The sequence below is a fragment of the Scomber japonicus genome, chromosome 15, assembly GCF_027409825.1.
Source record: "Scomber japonicus isolate fScoJap1 chromosome 15, fScoJap1.pri, whole genome shotgun sequence".
Taxonomy (NCBI): Eukaryota; Metazoa; Chordata; class Actinopteri; order Scombriformes; family Scombridae; genus Scomber; species Scomber japonicus.
This window is the reverse complement of record NC_070592.1, coordinates 4,856,949-4,869,417: the sequence shown is the minus strand read 5'-3', so window position 1 is coordinate 4,869,417 and position 12,469 is coordinate 4,856,949. Positions and strand designations below refer to the sequence as shown.

At 45.3% G+C, this 12,469-nt stretch overlaps 1 protein-coding gene across 1 annotated transcript in view; it reads right to left on the bottom strand.

Moving 5' to 3' along the window:
- Positions 1-4,487: 4,487 nt before the first annotated feature.
- Positions 4,488-12,469, bottom strand: part of LOC128373832 (uncharacterized) — an 83,199-nt gene continuing 75,217 nt past the window's right edge. Inside the window, exons 6-9 of the mRNA XM_053334027.1 lie at positions 11,669-11,844; positions 8,139-8,261; positions 5,882-6,016; positions 4,488-4,721 (exon numbers count right to left, since the gene is read on the bottom strand). Of these exons, the coding sequence (XP_053190002.1) occupies positions 4,488-4,721; positions 5,882-6,016; positions 8,139-8,261; positions 11,669-11,844 (668 nt within the window). The remainder of the gene's footprint in view (positions 4,722-5,881; positions 6,017-8,138; positions 8,262-11,668; positions 11,845-12,469) is intronic.

Genomic DNA, 12,469 nt, shown 5'->3' with positions numbered 1-12,469 from the left:
CTTCCTTCCTCCCGTCCTTTTTTTCTATCTCCCTTCCTCCCTCCCTCTCTACCTCCCTCCTACCTTCCTTCCTTCATTTCCTTCCTCTCTTCCTTCTTTCCTTTGCTCCCTTCCTTCCTTCCTCCCTCCTTTCTTTCCTCCTGTTGTCCTCGAGTCAAGGAAGGTCCTTCCTTCCTCCCTTCCTCCCTCTTACCTTTTTTCCTTCTTTCCTCCGTCCTTCCTTCCTTCCTTCCTTCCTTCCTTCTTTTCCTTCCACTCTTCCTTCTTTCCTTTGCTCCCTTCCTCCCTCTCTCCTTTCCTTCCTTCCTTCTTCCCTCCCTCCTTTTCTTCCTTCTTCCTCCCTTCCATCCTTTCTTCCCCCCTCCTTCATTCCTTCTTCCTCCCTTCCTTCCTTCCTTCCTTCTTTGACTCGAGGACAACAGGAGGGTTAAACGATTTACAGAACGAGATCTCAGAGAAAACAAGAGGACACACGGAGGACAGATGATTATCGTAGCAATCGAGGGGCATCGTGGGTCTTGATCACTGGAGTGTAAATCGAATCTGAATCGTCCTCTCCGGCAGCAGAGTCAGAGAGAATCTGTTTTATCTTCCTCTTGCACAGTTGTGACAGACTTATTTATGCCCGAGTCTCATTTCTATTCTTCATGATTCGAGCTCATAAAAACCACATGAAAGCAAACAAGATTTATCGGCTTCATAATAATAAGTGAGTGAAGTGGAGCACACCTCCACGTAAAGTCACAAAAGCATGTTGCGTTCAAGGACTTCTTCTATTATGTGGTAATTCTCTCTTTATGTAACCAGTTTTTTTTTGATGATTTTGAAGTAGTACCACCTAAAACATACCTGCATCCAAACACAGAAAAAGCACTGGCAAGAGATGAAGCCTTAACATGATGATGAGAACAGTTAAAATATTTTCGTGGCATTGATGACTACAAAGGAAGTTCACACAGCTTTGTGGGGAAAGCCTCTGACTCACACTGCAGCTTAAAGATTCACAGTAGGACATTCAGGTCATGTTTGTTCTTTGCATTTCGTCGTCTCTTTGGATTTATTATGTGTGCATACTAAATCTCATGTTAAATCTCATTATGGTGTTAAACCCAGGCGGGGAGTTCTGGTCCGCTGACATGAAGCCAACCAGGAAGTAACTTAGAACTGCATTCTATCAAAAGGCCACCAGGGGCGACCGTCTCTATACAAGTCAATGGAGAATTCACCAACTTCTCACTTGATTTCTAACCTCAGTAAACGTTTTCAAAATGTGTTTATGGTCTCAATCGCTAGTTTAAAGCCTTCTTCAATGCAGTATGATGTTCATTTGGGACATTTTGGCCGCCCTGATTTTATATGTGACGATAAAGCAGGGTATGCATTAGGGCGTGGCTACGTCCTGATTGACAGGTTGATTGACCAATGTCCTTGAGATCCAGCCCTCGCAACCATAGCAGCCTCCCTGCTCCGTCCATGACTCCGCCTCATGCCCATATAAGTAGAATCTGTGTTTTTATTTTTCCCAGCATGCACCTGAAATTATCAAGATGGCGCTGACTAGATTTGAAACTATTGGCTTCTGAGCAGCAGTCCACAAACCAATGGGTGACATCACGGATGGTACATCCATTTCTTTTATACAGTCTGTGATTAAACCCCATATTTTTGGAAATCAGGGGGTTTTTTGGTCTTAAAAAAAGATGTTGCAGTATAATCTTCTTTCTAATTTGATTGAATTAAGAACATTTAGAGAGATGGATATTTTAAAATCAGGGCAAAAGCAACCAAAACTATCCACACTGCGGCAGCTGTGGCTCAGGAGGGTAGCGCAGGTCGTCAACTTATCGGAAGATTGGTGGTTTCGCTTCCTGTCTGCTCCAGTCCGCATGTCAGTCTGTCGCTGGGCAAGATACTGAGCCCCAAATTGCTCCTGATTGCTGCGACAACAGTGTATGAATGTGGGTGTGAATGGGTGAAGGTGACTTGTAGTGTAAAAGCACTTAGAGTGGTCAAAACACTAAAGTGCAGTCCATTAGCGTTACTTTATATGGCTGCAGACTCCCAAGGTAAGGAAGAACATGTTTTTTAGTCATTTTGATGAATTGACCCTTTCAAATAATTTATACAGCAATGATTAGTAGGAGGGAATACACAACTATCTGCTCACTTAGACACTTAATGGGGACACAGTGCAGGTCCTCAAAAGTTAAATCTTATGAGTTTTTACCATTAAGACTGTTCATTAGGTTAATTTTAGGTTAAGCATGTAGGGGCTCTGTCTGTGATTGGATTTATCTTCAGCGAATTAATATAAGTTAATGGAAGTGACTTATGTCGTAAAGGCTGGTTTTAGACCTTCATAAGGAGGGAAATGAGGAGCTCAATCCAAAAGTCTCATCTAGAAGGAAGACAGAAATTAGGTGTACGACACAATGAGGTCAAGACGAAGAAAAACATGATCAATATGGTCATTTTGTACCAGCTGGAGAGAATATGTAACCCAACTTCTCTGTCTTTTCCCTTCCCTCCATCCTCCATCCTCCTTGGTCATAGTCAGGACCTGACTGGACACATAATCCACATGTTGACCCCCTCCTGCATTGCCCTTCTGATCACGTTGAGATGCACTCCACCTGTCAAAGAGCCTAGAAACAGATCAGTCCACTATATGACACGTCAGTCTGATATTTGGCTGCATGGTCACAACCTCTGTCAATCCTTAAAGTGTAATTTCGACCTAGCGTCATTTGCACCATGAGGTCTACCTAATATAAAATAGTAGCGTTAGCTTAGCACAGGCGCTAACGGGACCACCAGTGTATCTGGTAAATGACCCCACTAATAATGCCTGGATTGTTAACAAACTTCTACAGTAGTACAGATAGGGTTTCTGTGGGTTTCTCATTGATTATAGAGGCACCTATGGGATCATCCCTATGTTCCCCGCTTTGTATGTGACCGGGGAACATAGGGATGATCCCGTCTACAGTTAGCCAGTTAGCTGAGTTAGCCGCCAAGCTAGCAACCGAGTTAGCCGCCGAGCTAGCAGCCGAATTAGCTGCCGAGCAAGCAACCGAGTTAGCCGCCAAGCTAGCAGCCGAATTAGCCGCCGAGCTAGCAGCTGAATTAGCAGCGGAGTTAGCCGCTGAGCTAGCAACCGAGTTAGCCTCAATCGGGGAACATAGGACCCGGGGAACATAGGGATGATCCCGCACCTATGAGCTCCGGTGACCGCGGTGCAGCTGGAACGCACCACTGACGGACCCGGTGGAAATTGGGCTTTAGGCATGTATAGTATATGTGAGGGAGGAGACAGAAATACAGACATGTGCAAATACTTCAGCCAAACAGAAATATCACCACCAAGAATCTCTTTTTCCAGAATATATATATTTTACACACAAACAAAGCTACATTCATACAAACATACATACATACAGTCTTTACATTCATACAAATACATATATAACTTTATGGTGTTTTTATTAGTTTTATTATAAAAAGCAATTTGATATATTATTACTTTGTATACCGTGTTATACTGTTAGGGCTAGGTCACTGTTAAAAAGCATGCACTTTCTTTTGGTTGTGTTCTGATTAAGTGTTTTTGCAAATGATTCATAAGTGCTTGCCTCAAGTCGCTCTCAGTATCCCACATGATGATGTCGTAGTGTTTACCTTCTCGACTAAAAGGAGGGTGGTGGTGGTGGGGGGGGGGGGGCTCCAAGACAAGCTGTCAGTCAAAAAGTACATTAATTAGCACATCAAACACCTCTGCTGTGTGCCTGCAAACATTTTCTGGGTCTGGGTCTACCATGTTTTGTGTGTGACATCATCACACCCACTGACGAGTGAAGCTCAAAGCAACTTGAAACAAACGCTCTGGAGTTAAATGCAAATACTGTTTAAACCCAGTCTGGTCCATGTTCGCTGTATTGCAATGATATTTTAAACTAGGCCCTTTTTTTTCTTTTTTTTTCGTCTTCTCTCAAGTCCAACGTGTTTCATTTTTTCCCTCCAGTGTCACATCCACCCACCCATCCGTCCGTCTGTCCATCCGTCCGTCTGTCCATCCGTCCACTGTTCTCAGCTCTCTTTGGTCCAACTGGTCCAAACATGTCTTTATACTCCGCTTGTTTCAGCAGTCACTGAATTCAAGTCTCAAGTCTCTCGGCTGTCCCTCGAAATTTGTTCTTTTGTCACGTACATTATATTCCACATTTTTCACAGTATCTCACGGAGAGCTTCTTCTCCTTCTTCTTCTTGGCATCAAATCTGTGTCCGTTACATCCCACGTCTCCGTTATCCATCCATCCGATAAAGTCTTCTAGCGCTTCCTCCGACTCAGAGTGGGTAAATAGTTGGGATAGGTTGGGGGGGGGGAGGGGTTGGGATAATAGCTTTTTATTGATTATTGGAATATTTTTTGGTGTCAGTCTTTTTTTTCTGACCCATCACACACCACCCCCGCCATCCATCCGCACGACTCAATTGGTCGCCACGACAACGATGGAGGCCTTCTCCGGGTCGTCGTCCTTCTCCTCCCGCAGTTGGACGACGCAGGGGGTGACCTCGAAGGGTTTCCTCTCCTTGACGGGGGGTTCGGCGATCAGCGGCGGCAGTCCCGGGCTGGAACCTCGGGTCGAGGGGGCGTCCTCCCTCAGCGGGGACGGGGTCAGAGAGTACGGCTCCGGCTCCAAGGTTAATGTTACCTCCTCCACCTGCGATCACCAGAAGTCATGAGTTTAATGAAGCATTTGGGATTCTGAATCACAGGTAAGGCTCTAACCTTTCTTTTCTATTATGTGAAGTGTTACAGGTTTAACCTTCCTGTCGTCCTCCCGGGTCAAATTGACCCCGTCTGCTTTGACTGTTCCTTCTTTCCTCCCTCCCTCTTTCTCCCTTTCTTTCCTTCCTCTCTCTTTCCTCCCTCCATCCCCCTTTCTTCCTTCCTTTAGTCCTTCCTTCCTCCCTTCCTCCTTCTCTCTGTCTTTCCCCGCCCCTATCTTCCTCCCTTCCTTCTTTCCTCTGTCCTTCTTTCCTCTCCTCTACCTTCCTTCTTTCCTTTCCTCCCTTCCTTCCTCTCTACTTTCCTTCCTTCCTTCCCTCCTTCCTTCTTCCTCCCTTCTTTCCTTCCATCCTTCCCTCCATCTTCCTTCCTTCCTCCATTCATTCCTTCCTTCCTTCCCTCCTTCCTTCCTTCCTCCCTCCTCTCTTTCTTTACCCTCCCCTACCTTCCTCCCTTCCTTCTTTCCTCTGTCCTTCTTTCCTTCCTTCCTCTCCTCTACCTTCCTTCCTCTCTTGCTTCTTTCCTTTCCTCCCTTCCTTCCTCCCTCCTCTCCTTTTTTCCTTTATTCCTTCCTTCCTCCCTCCTCTCTTTCCTTTCATCCCTTCCTTCCTCCCTGCTTTCCTTCCCTTCTTCCTTCCCTCCTCCCTTCTTCCTTTCTCCCTCCTTTCTTTCCCCTCCCCTCCCCTACCTTCCTCCCTTCCTTCTTTCCTTCCTTCCTTCCCTCCTTCCTTATTCCTTCCTCCCTCATTTCCTTCCTTCTTCCTCCCTTCCTTCCTTGACTCGAGGACAACAGGAGGGTTAAATAAATTATCTCACTGTCAAATGTTAATATAGATATTTTTTGGGCAGTTAATAAATAGGGACAGTAGAGAGAGGTGACAGGAAATGAGGATATAGACATGAGGTAGAACATGCAACAAAGGGAAGCTGCCCAATAATTTAATTTTTTGAGGCAAGACTTTTAAAGACAAGATTATAAATGGAACAGAAACAACACCACAGCTGGTCTTTGCTCCCAACGCAGGAAACCTTGGAAGTGCTTCGGATGATTCATAATCATTTGATGAGCAGTGTGTTATTGAGGTGACTCACCTTCGTCAACTCTTCCTCCTCTTCGTGCTGCTCAGTGGTGCCTTCAGACTCCAGTTCTGGCTCCTCCCCAACAGTCTCCACCAATCCTCCGACCATCTCCGCCATCTGTCCACTCAGCTGCCCAGCCAGCTCCACCTGCAACCAGTTTAGGTACACTGATTAAATAGCTTGTCATCTTCTGTTTGCCTTCATTTTTTAAACTGGAAAAGAGGATTCAACTAGTTACTGTGGCTTTTATTTTGACATCAACCCTTCACTTTCACTTCCTGTAACAGACAACAGAAAGAAAGAAGACAAGGAAAAGAAGATGGACAAGCAGATTATCTCCTTATCTCGGCCCCCCGGCTTGGTTTTGCCTGTGCATGAGACATCAGAGAGAAGATACAGATACTTAGGTAGGTACAACAGATACAGCTGTTACTTCCAAATGCCCAGAGTCGTAAACATGCTACTCTAAAAAACCAGGCAGTTAAAGGTGGTTGTCGTCTGCTACAGGTTGCCATGCAGACTTTTTTGGGAGTGCTCCATGCAGGCTTCCAGTCTCTCTCCTACCTTACTGACTTCTCTGGCAGTGTTTCCCATCATTCACTGCACTACAGATGTGTGCTAAATACGCCTGCTGATATAAACAAAGCCAGATCAAACAGACAAAAGAAATATTAGCAGAGATAAACGTCAGACATGATGAAAAATGGAGAAACAACTTCTTGATTTGACTGAGATTATGGCACTTCTTTCATCTGAGTGCCTGAGTAGACGGGATGAAACAAGATAAAACAGCTTCCTACAATAACCTGAGAGCATCGAATGCATCATAAGACATGGGCTGTGTTCGAAACCGCATACTACATACTACATACTTCTATACTACATACTACATACTACATACTACACCAGAGGTGTCAAACTAATTTTCATTCAAGGGCCATGTACAGACCAATTTGATCTAATGTGGGCCGGATCATTAAAAAGATGGAGGGAGGGAAGGAAGGAAGGAAATAAAAAGGGAAGGAAGGAAAGACAGACAAAAGGAAGGACAGAAGGAGGAAGGACGGACAGGTGGAAGGAAGGAAGGAAGTAAGGACGGACAGAAGGGAGGAAGGACGGACAGGTGGAAGGAAGGAAGGAAGTAAGGACAGATGGAAGGAAGGAAAGAAGACGAAAGACAGGTGGAAGGAAGGAACGAAGTTAGGAAAAAAGGAAGGAAGGACAGGTGGAAGGAAGGAACGAAGTTAGGAAAAAAGGAAGGTAGGAAGGACAGAAGGAAGGACAGGTGGAAGGAAGGAACGAAGTAAGGAAAAAAGGAAAGTAGGAAGGACAGTTGGAAGGAAGGAAAAGAACACAGGAACAAAAGTGGGCCGGATTGCACCCCTCGGCGGGCCGGTTCTTGCCCACGGGCCGCATGTTTGACCCCCCCTGCACTACACATTAAAGGACCAGATAGTAAGCAGACCGTTTACACGAGCTGAAATCATCAGACTGAAGCTTTTTTCATTTTTTGATCTCATGTGGGCCGGATCATTAAAAGGAAGGAAGGAAGGAAGGAGAAGAAAGAGAATACAGCAAGGAAGGAAGGAAGAAAGGGACAAAGGACAGATGGAAGGAAGAGAAGAGAAGACAGGAAGGAAGGGAGCAAGGACAGATGGAAGGAAGAGAAGAGAAGACGAGAAGGAAGGAAGGGAAGACAGAAGGAAGGGAGGGAGGGAGGGAGCAAGGACAGATGGAAGGAAGAGAAGGAAGAAAGGAAGTAAGGGAAGACAGAAGGAAGGAAGGAAGGAAGGAAGTAAGGGAAGACAGATGGAAGGAAGGAAGGAAGGAAGGCAGGGAGCAAGGACAAATGGAAGGAAGGAAAGAAGGGAGGGAGGGAGCAAGGACAGATGGAAGGAAGAGAAGACAAGAAGGAAGGAAGGGAGGGAGGGAGCAAGGACAAATGGAAGGAAGGAAGGAAAGAGGAAGAAGGAAACTAGGCCGGATTGGACCTCTCGGCGGGCCTGTTCTGGCCCAGGGGCCGCATGTTTGACACCCCTTGCTCTAAATCATATACTACGCAGTTGAAACACACTACATACTTCAAATGACGTCAGAGTTAGTACGAGTAGTAGGAAAGTATGCGGCTTCGAACAGACCCCATGCTGTCATCGTTTCACTCAATCTGTAACAAAGACTGAAGGGAGTGTCCGTCATACTCCTCCTGTGTCCAGCTGTTCAGTCACATTATTAAACCATCAATATATCATCTGATCATTTGGTTTCCTACCTGGTGAGCCTCAACCCACAGGTCAGCTAGCCGTGGGTGGGTGGGGGGGCCGAGGCTGTGGATGGTGCTGTTCGGAGTGGCTTGGAGGGAATGGGAGGCGCTATGTAGCCTGTGCTCCATCGTCTGCAGTCAGAGAGATGAAAGAAGAGAAGAGGCAAAATAAAAGGGCTTTATAATATAAGACATAAAAATAGATATTAAAGAAACACTTGAAGCCATTTACAAGGCAATATATAAAAAGACATAAAGATATGATTGAAAAAGAATAAAATAAAATAGAACATAAACTAAAACTGAATTAAATATTAAATTAGAATTGGAAAAAACCCATTAAAGTGTAGTTATAGTGAAGTGAAACTCATGAATAAATGATCCTTAATATCATTTCATAAAAAGCAGTTTAAGCCGAGAGTTCAAAAAGTAGACTTCAACTTTTCCTGAAGTTTGTTCCAGATCACTGATCCAAAAAAGTGAATGCTGCTTTTTCAGGTTGTGTTTAGACCCTCGGGATGAGAGGCAGACCTGTTGTCCTCGAGTCAAGGAAGGAAGGAAGGAAGGAGGGAGAAAGGAAGGAGGGAAGGAAGAAGGTAAGGAGGAAGGAAGGAAATAAGGAGAGAAAGGGGAGGAAGGAAGGAACAGGGGAGGGAGAAAGGAGGAGGGAAGGAAAGAAGGAGGAAGGGAGGGAAGGAAGGAAGGAAGGAAGGAAGGAAAGGACGGAGGGAGGGAGGAAGCAAGAAGGAAAGGAGCGAGGGAGGAAGGAAAAAAGGAGGGAAGGAAGGAAAGAATGTTGGGAATGTTGGGTCTCTTTAAAGTTAAAACCTGAAGAGTTCGGTTTAGAACCAGCTCCATGTGGAAAGTGCCTTGAGATAACTTTGTTGTGATTTGGCGCTATACAAATAAAGATTGATTGATTGATTGATTGAAGAAGGAGGGAAGGAAGGGATTAAGCAAGAAGGAAAGGAGGGAGGGAGGGAGGAAGGAAGGAAATAAGGAGGGAAGGGATGAAGCAATAAGGAAGGAAGGAGGGAGGGAGGGAGGGAGAAAGGAAAGAAGGAAGGAGATTTCTGTCTTGGTCAACTTCTCTCCACACTTACTTTTAGCAAACAGGCGACATTTCTTTCCTTTTAAAACTTTCAAGAATCACCGCCCACCAGAGATTTAAAAACCCTCCCCATCCTCCCATCCTCCCATCCTCCCACCCTCCCATTCTCCCATCCTCCCCATCCTCTCCTCCTCCCCTCCTCCTATCCTCCCCTCCTCCCCGGCTCCTGACACTTTTAACAGTTCAATAAGGGACAAGAGTGCTATAATAAGCTTCTGAATCACAACATGTTCGGCTGGGAAGCTTTAAAAGCAACAAATGAAAAAGCCCTTTTTTATTTTCCCAGTGTTTAGCAGTCGGTGCCAGAGGCTTGTGTAGGAGGAAAAAGACTTCTGCCATTTCTCTTTTTTTACTTCCTTCCAGTCACGTCTAAAGGTTTTTGCATCTACTTTTAATTCCCCCTTTAAATGATGAGTCAGGGATGGTGCTGCAGGGAGGGAGCAGTTGGGAAATGTCTCAGTCTCTGATGCAGTTTGACTGACTGAGAGGTTTTATTATAAATGTAATATATTCAATAGTTTCTTTCACTTTAGAAACCATGTAATAGGGAAGGAGGGAAGGAAGGATGGAGGGAAAGAAGGAAAGGAGGAAGAAGGGAAGGAAGGAAGGAAGGAAGGGAGGAAGGAGGGAAGGAAGGAAGCAAGAAGGAAAAGAGGGAGGAAAGAAGGAGGAATGGAAGGAAAGATGTAAGGGAGGAAGCAAGAAGGAACGAGGGAGGGAGAAAGGAAGGAAAGAAGGAAGGAGGAAAGGAAAGGAGGAAGCAAGAAGGAAAGGAGGGAGGGAGGAAAGAAGGAGGTAAGGTAGGATAGAAGGGAGGAAGCAAGAAGGAAGAGGGGGAGGGAGGAAGGATGGAAGGGAGGAAGCAAGAAGGAAAGGAGGAGGGAAGGGAGGAAGCAAGAAGGAAAGGAGGGAGGGAGGAAGAAAAGAAAGAAGGATGGAAGGTAGGAAGCAAGAAGGAAAGGAGGGAGGGGGAAGGAAAGAACGAGGGAGGGAGAACTGAAGGGAAGGAAAGGAGGAAGCAAGAAGGAAAGGAGGGAGGGAGGAAGGAAGGAGGGATGGATGGAAGGGAGGGAGAAAGGAAGGAATGGAGGGAGGGGAGGAAGCAAGAAGGAAAGGAGGGAGGGAGAAAGGAAAGAAAGGAGGAAGCAAGAAGGAAAGGAGGGAGGGAGGAAGGAAGGAGGGATGGATGGAAGGGAGGGAGAAAGGAAGGAAAGGAGGGAGGGGAGGAAGCAAGAAGGAAAGGAGTGAGGGAGGAAGGAAGGAACGAGGAAGGGAGAAAGGAAAGAAGGAGGGAAGGAAAGAAGGAAGGAAGGAAGGAGGGAAGAAGCAGAAGAAGACTCGGGTCGGGTGTCGTAGTTCATCGTGACTCACTTCAGCCTGAGAGCTACTGTGAACAGTCAGCAGCAGATTCCCAGTTGACAGGAAGTGAAGGCTGTCATGTTAAACTTGAGGCATGGAAGCAGCTTTGAGTTCATTGTCCCGACTGATTTAATCACTCGAGACGCGTGACGATTTGTTTTGAGTCATTTTTTAAGAGAAATGCCAGAAATTCTCTGGGTTACCATGACGATAGTTCACACATCACTTCCTGGTTTTTAATAATTAGTCAGTAAACTCTGCATCGTCTGACGCAGGCTGGAAACTCTGCACTTTTATTTACAGTTAAAAACATTTCGCCGTGTGTTTCAGCTTCTGTCAAACTCACAGAGCTGCAGCGGCTTCCTGTCTGAGCTTTTCAAAATAAAGTGCATTGTCTGACGAAGGCTGGAAACTCTGCACTTTTATTTACCGTTTAAAACATTTCGCTGTGTGTTTCAGCTTCTGTCAAACTAATGGAGCTGCAGCGGCTTCCTGTCTAAGCTTTTCAAAATAAAGTGCATCGTCTGACGCAGGCTGGAAACTCTGCACTTTTATTTACAGTCAAAAAAATTTCGCAGTGTGTTTCAGCTTCTGTCAAACTAACTGTGCTGCAGCAGCTTCCTGTCTAAGCTTTTCAAAATAAAGTGCATTGTCTGACGAAGGCTGGAAACTCTGCACTTTTATTTACAGTTAAAACATTTCGCCGTGTGTTTCAGTTTCTGGTAAACTCACAGAGCTGCAGCGGTTTCCTGTCTAAGCTTTTCAAAATAAAGTGCATTGTCTGACGCAGGCTGGAAACTCTGCACTTTTATTTACAGTTAAAACATTTCGCTGTGTGTTTCAGCATCTGTCAACCTAACGGAGCTGCAGCAGCTTCCTGTCTAAGCTTTTCAAAATAAAACCTTTGTTATTGAGCACTATCTCATCATTATTATTATTATTATTAAAAATTGTTTCCCCTCGATTTTATTAGTTTTGAGATCATTTGGCCCCTAAATCGTAATCACCAGCAGCCTTAACAAATGTATAGAGTTGTTTGAGAGTTCGTTTCCATAGCAACACTACTGACCTGTTGCTGCTGTTGGTACTGCAGGAGCTGGTGCTGCTGGTAGTGATGGAGCTGTTGGAGCTGTTGGAATTGGTTCTGCTGCTGCAGAGTGAGTTGAGCATGATGCTGCTGAATATAGCCGCCTACTGTGCCCTCGAACCCTTCGCCAGGTGTTCCCCCTGCTCCACTGCTGCCACCTGAAACAAACATGAAACGCTGATATCATGCTGCCATCCACTGTACTCAGAAGCAAGGTTATTATAGTTAACTAAAACTAAGACTAAAACTAGCAGTGAAAAAATAATTAAAAACTACAATGAACAATGCAAAACTAACTAAACTAAATTACACACATACAGACCAATTTGATCTCATGTGGGCCAGATCATTAAAAAGATGGAAGGAAGGAAGGACAGAAAGACAGAAGGAAGGAAATAAGAAGGGAAGGAAGGAAGGAAAGACAGACAAAAGGAAGGAGTAAAGAAAGGTGGGAAGGACAGACAGAAGGAAGGATGGACAGACAGACGAAAAGAAGGAAGGACAGAAGGAGGAAAGGGAGGAAGGACAGGTGGAAGGAAGGAAAAAAAGGAAGGAAGGACGGACAGACGGAAGGACAGAAGGAAGGGTGGAAGGAAGGAACGAAGTTAGGAAAAAAGGAAGGTAGGAAGGACAGATGGAATGAAGGAAGGACAGAAGGGAGGAAGGAACGAAGTTAGGAAAAAAGGAAGGAAGGACAGATGGAAGGAAGGACGGACAGAAGGAGGAGGAAAGAGAAGAAGGACAGGTGGAAAGAAGGAAGGATGGACAGATGGAAGGGAGGAA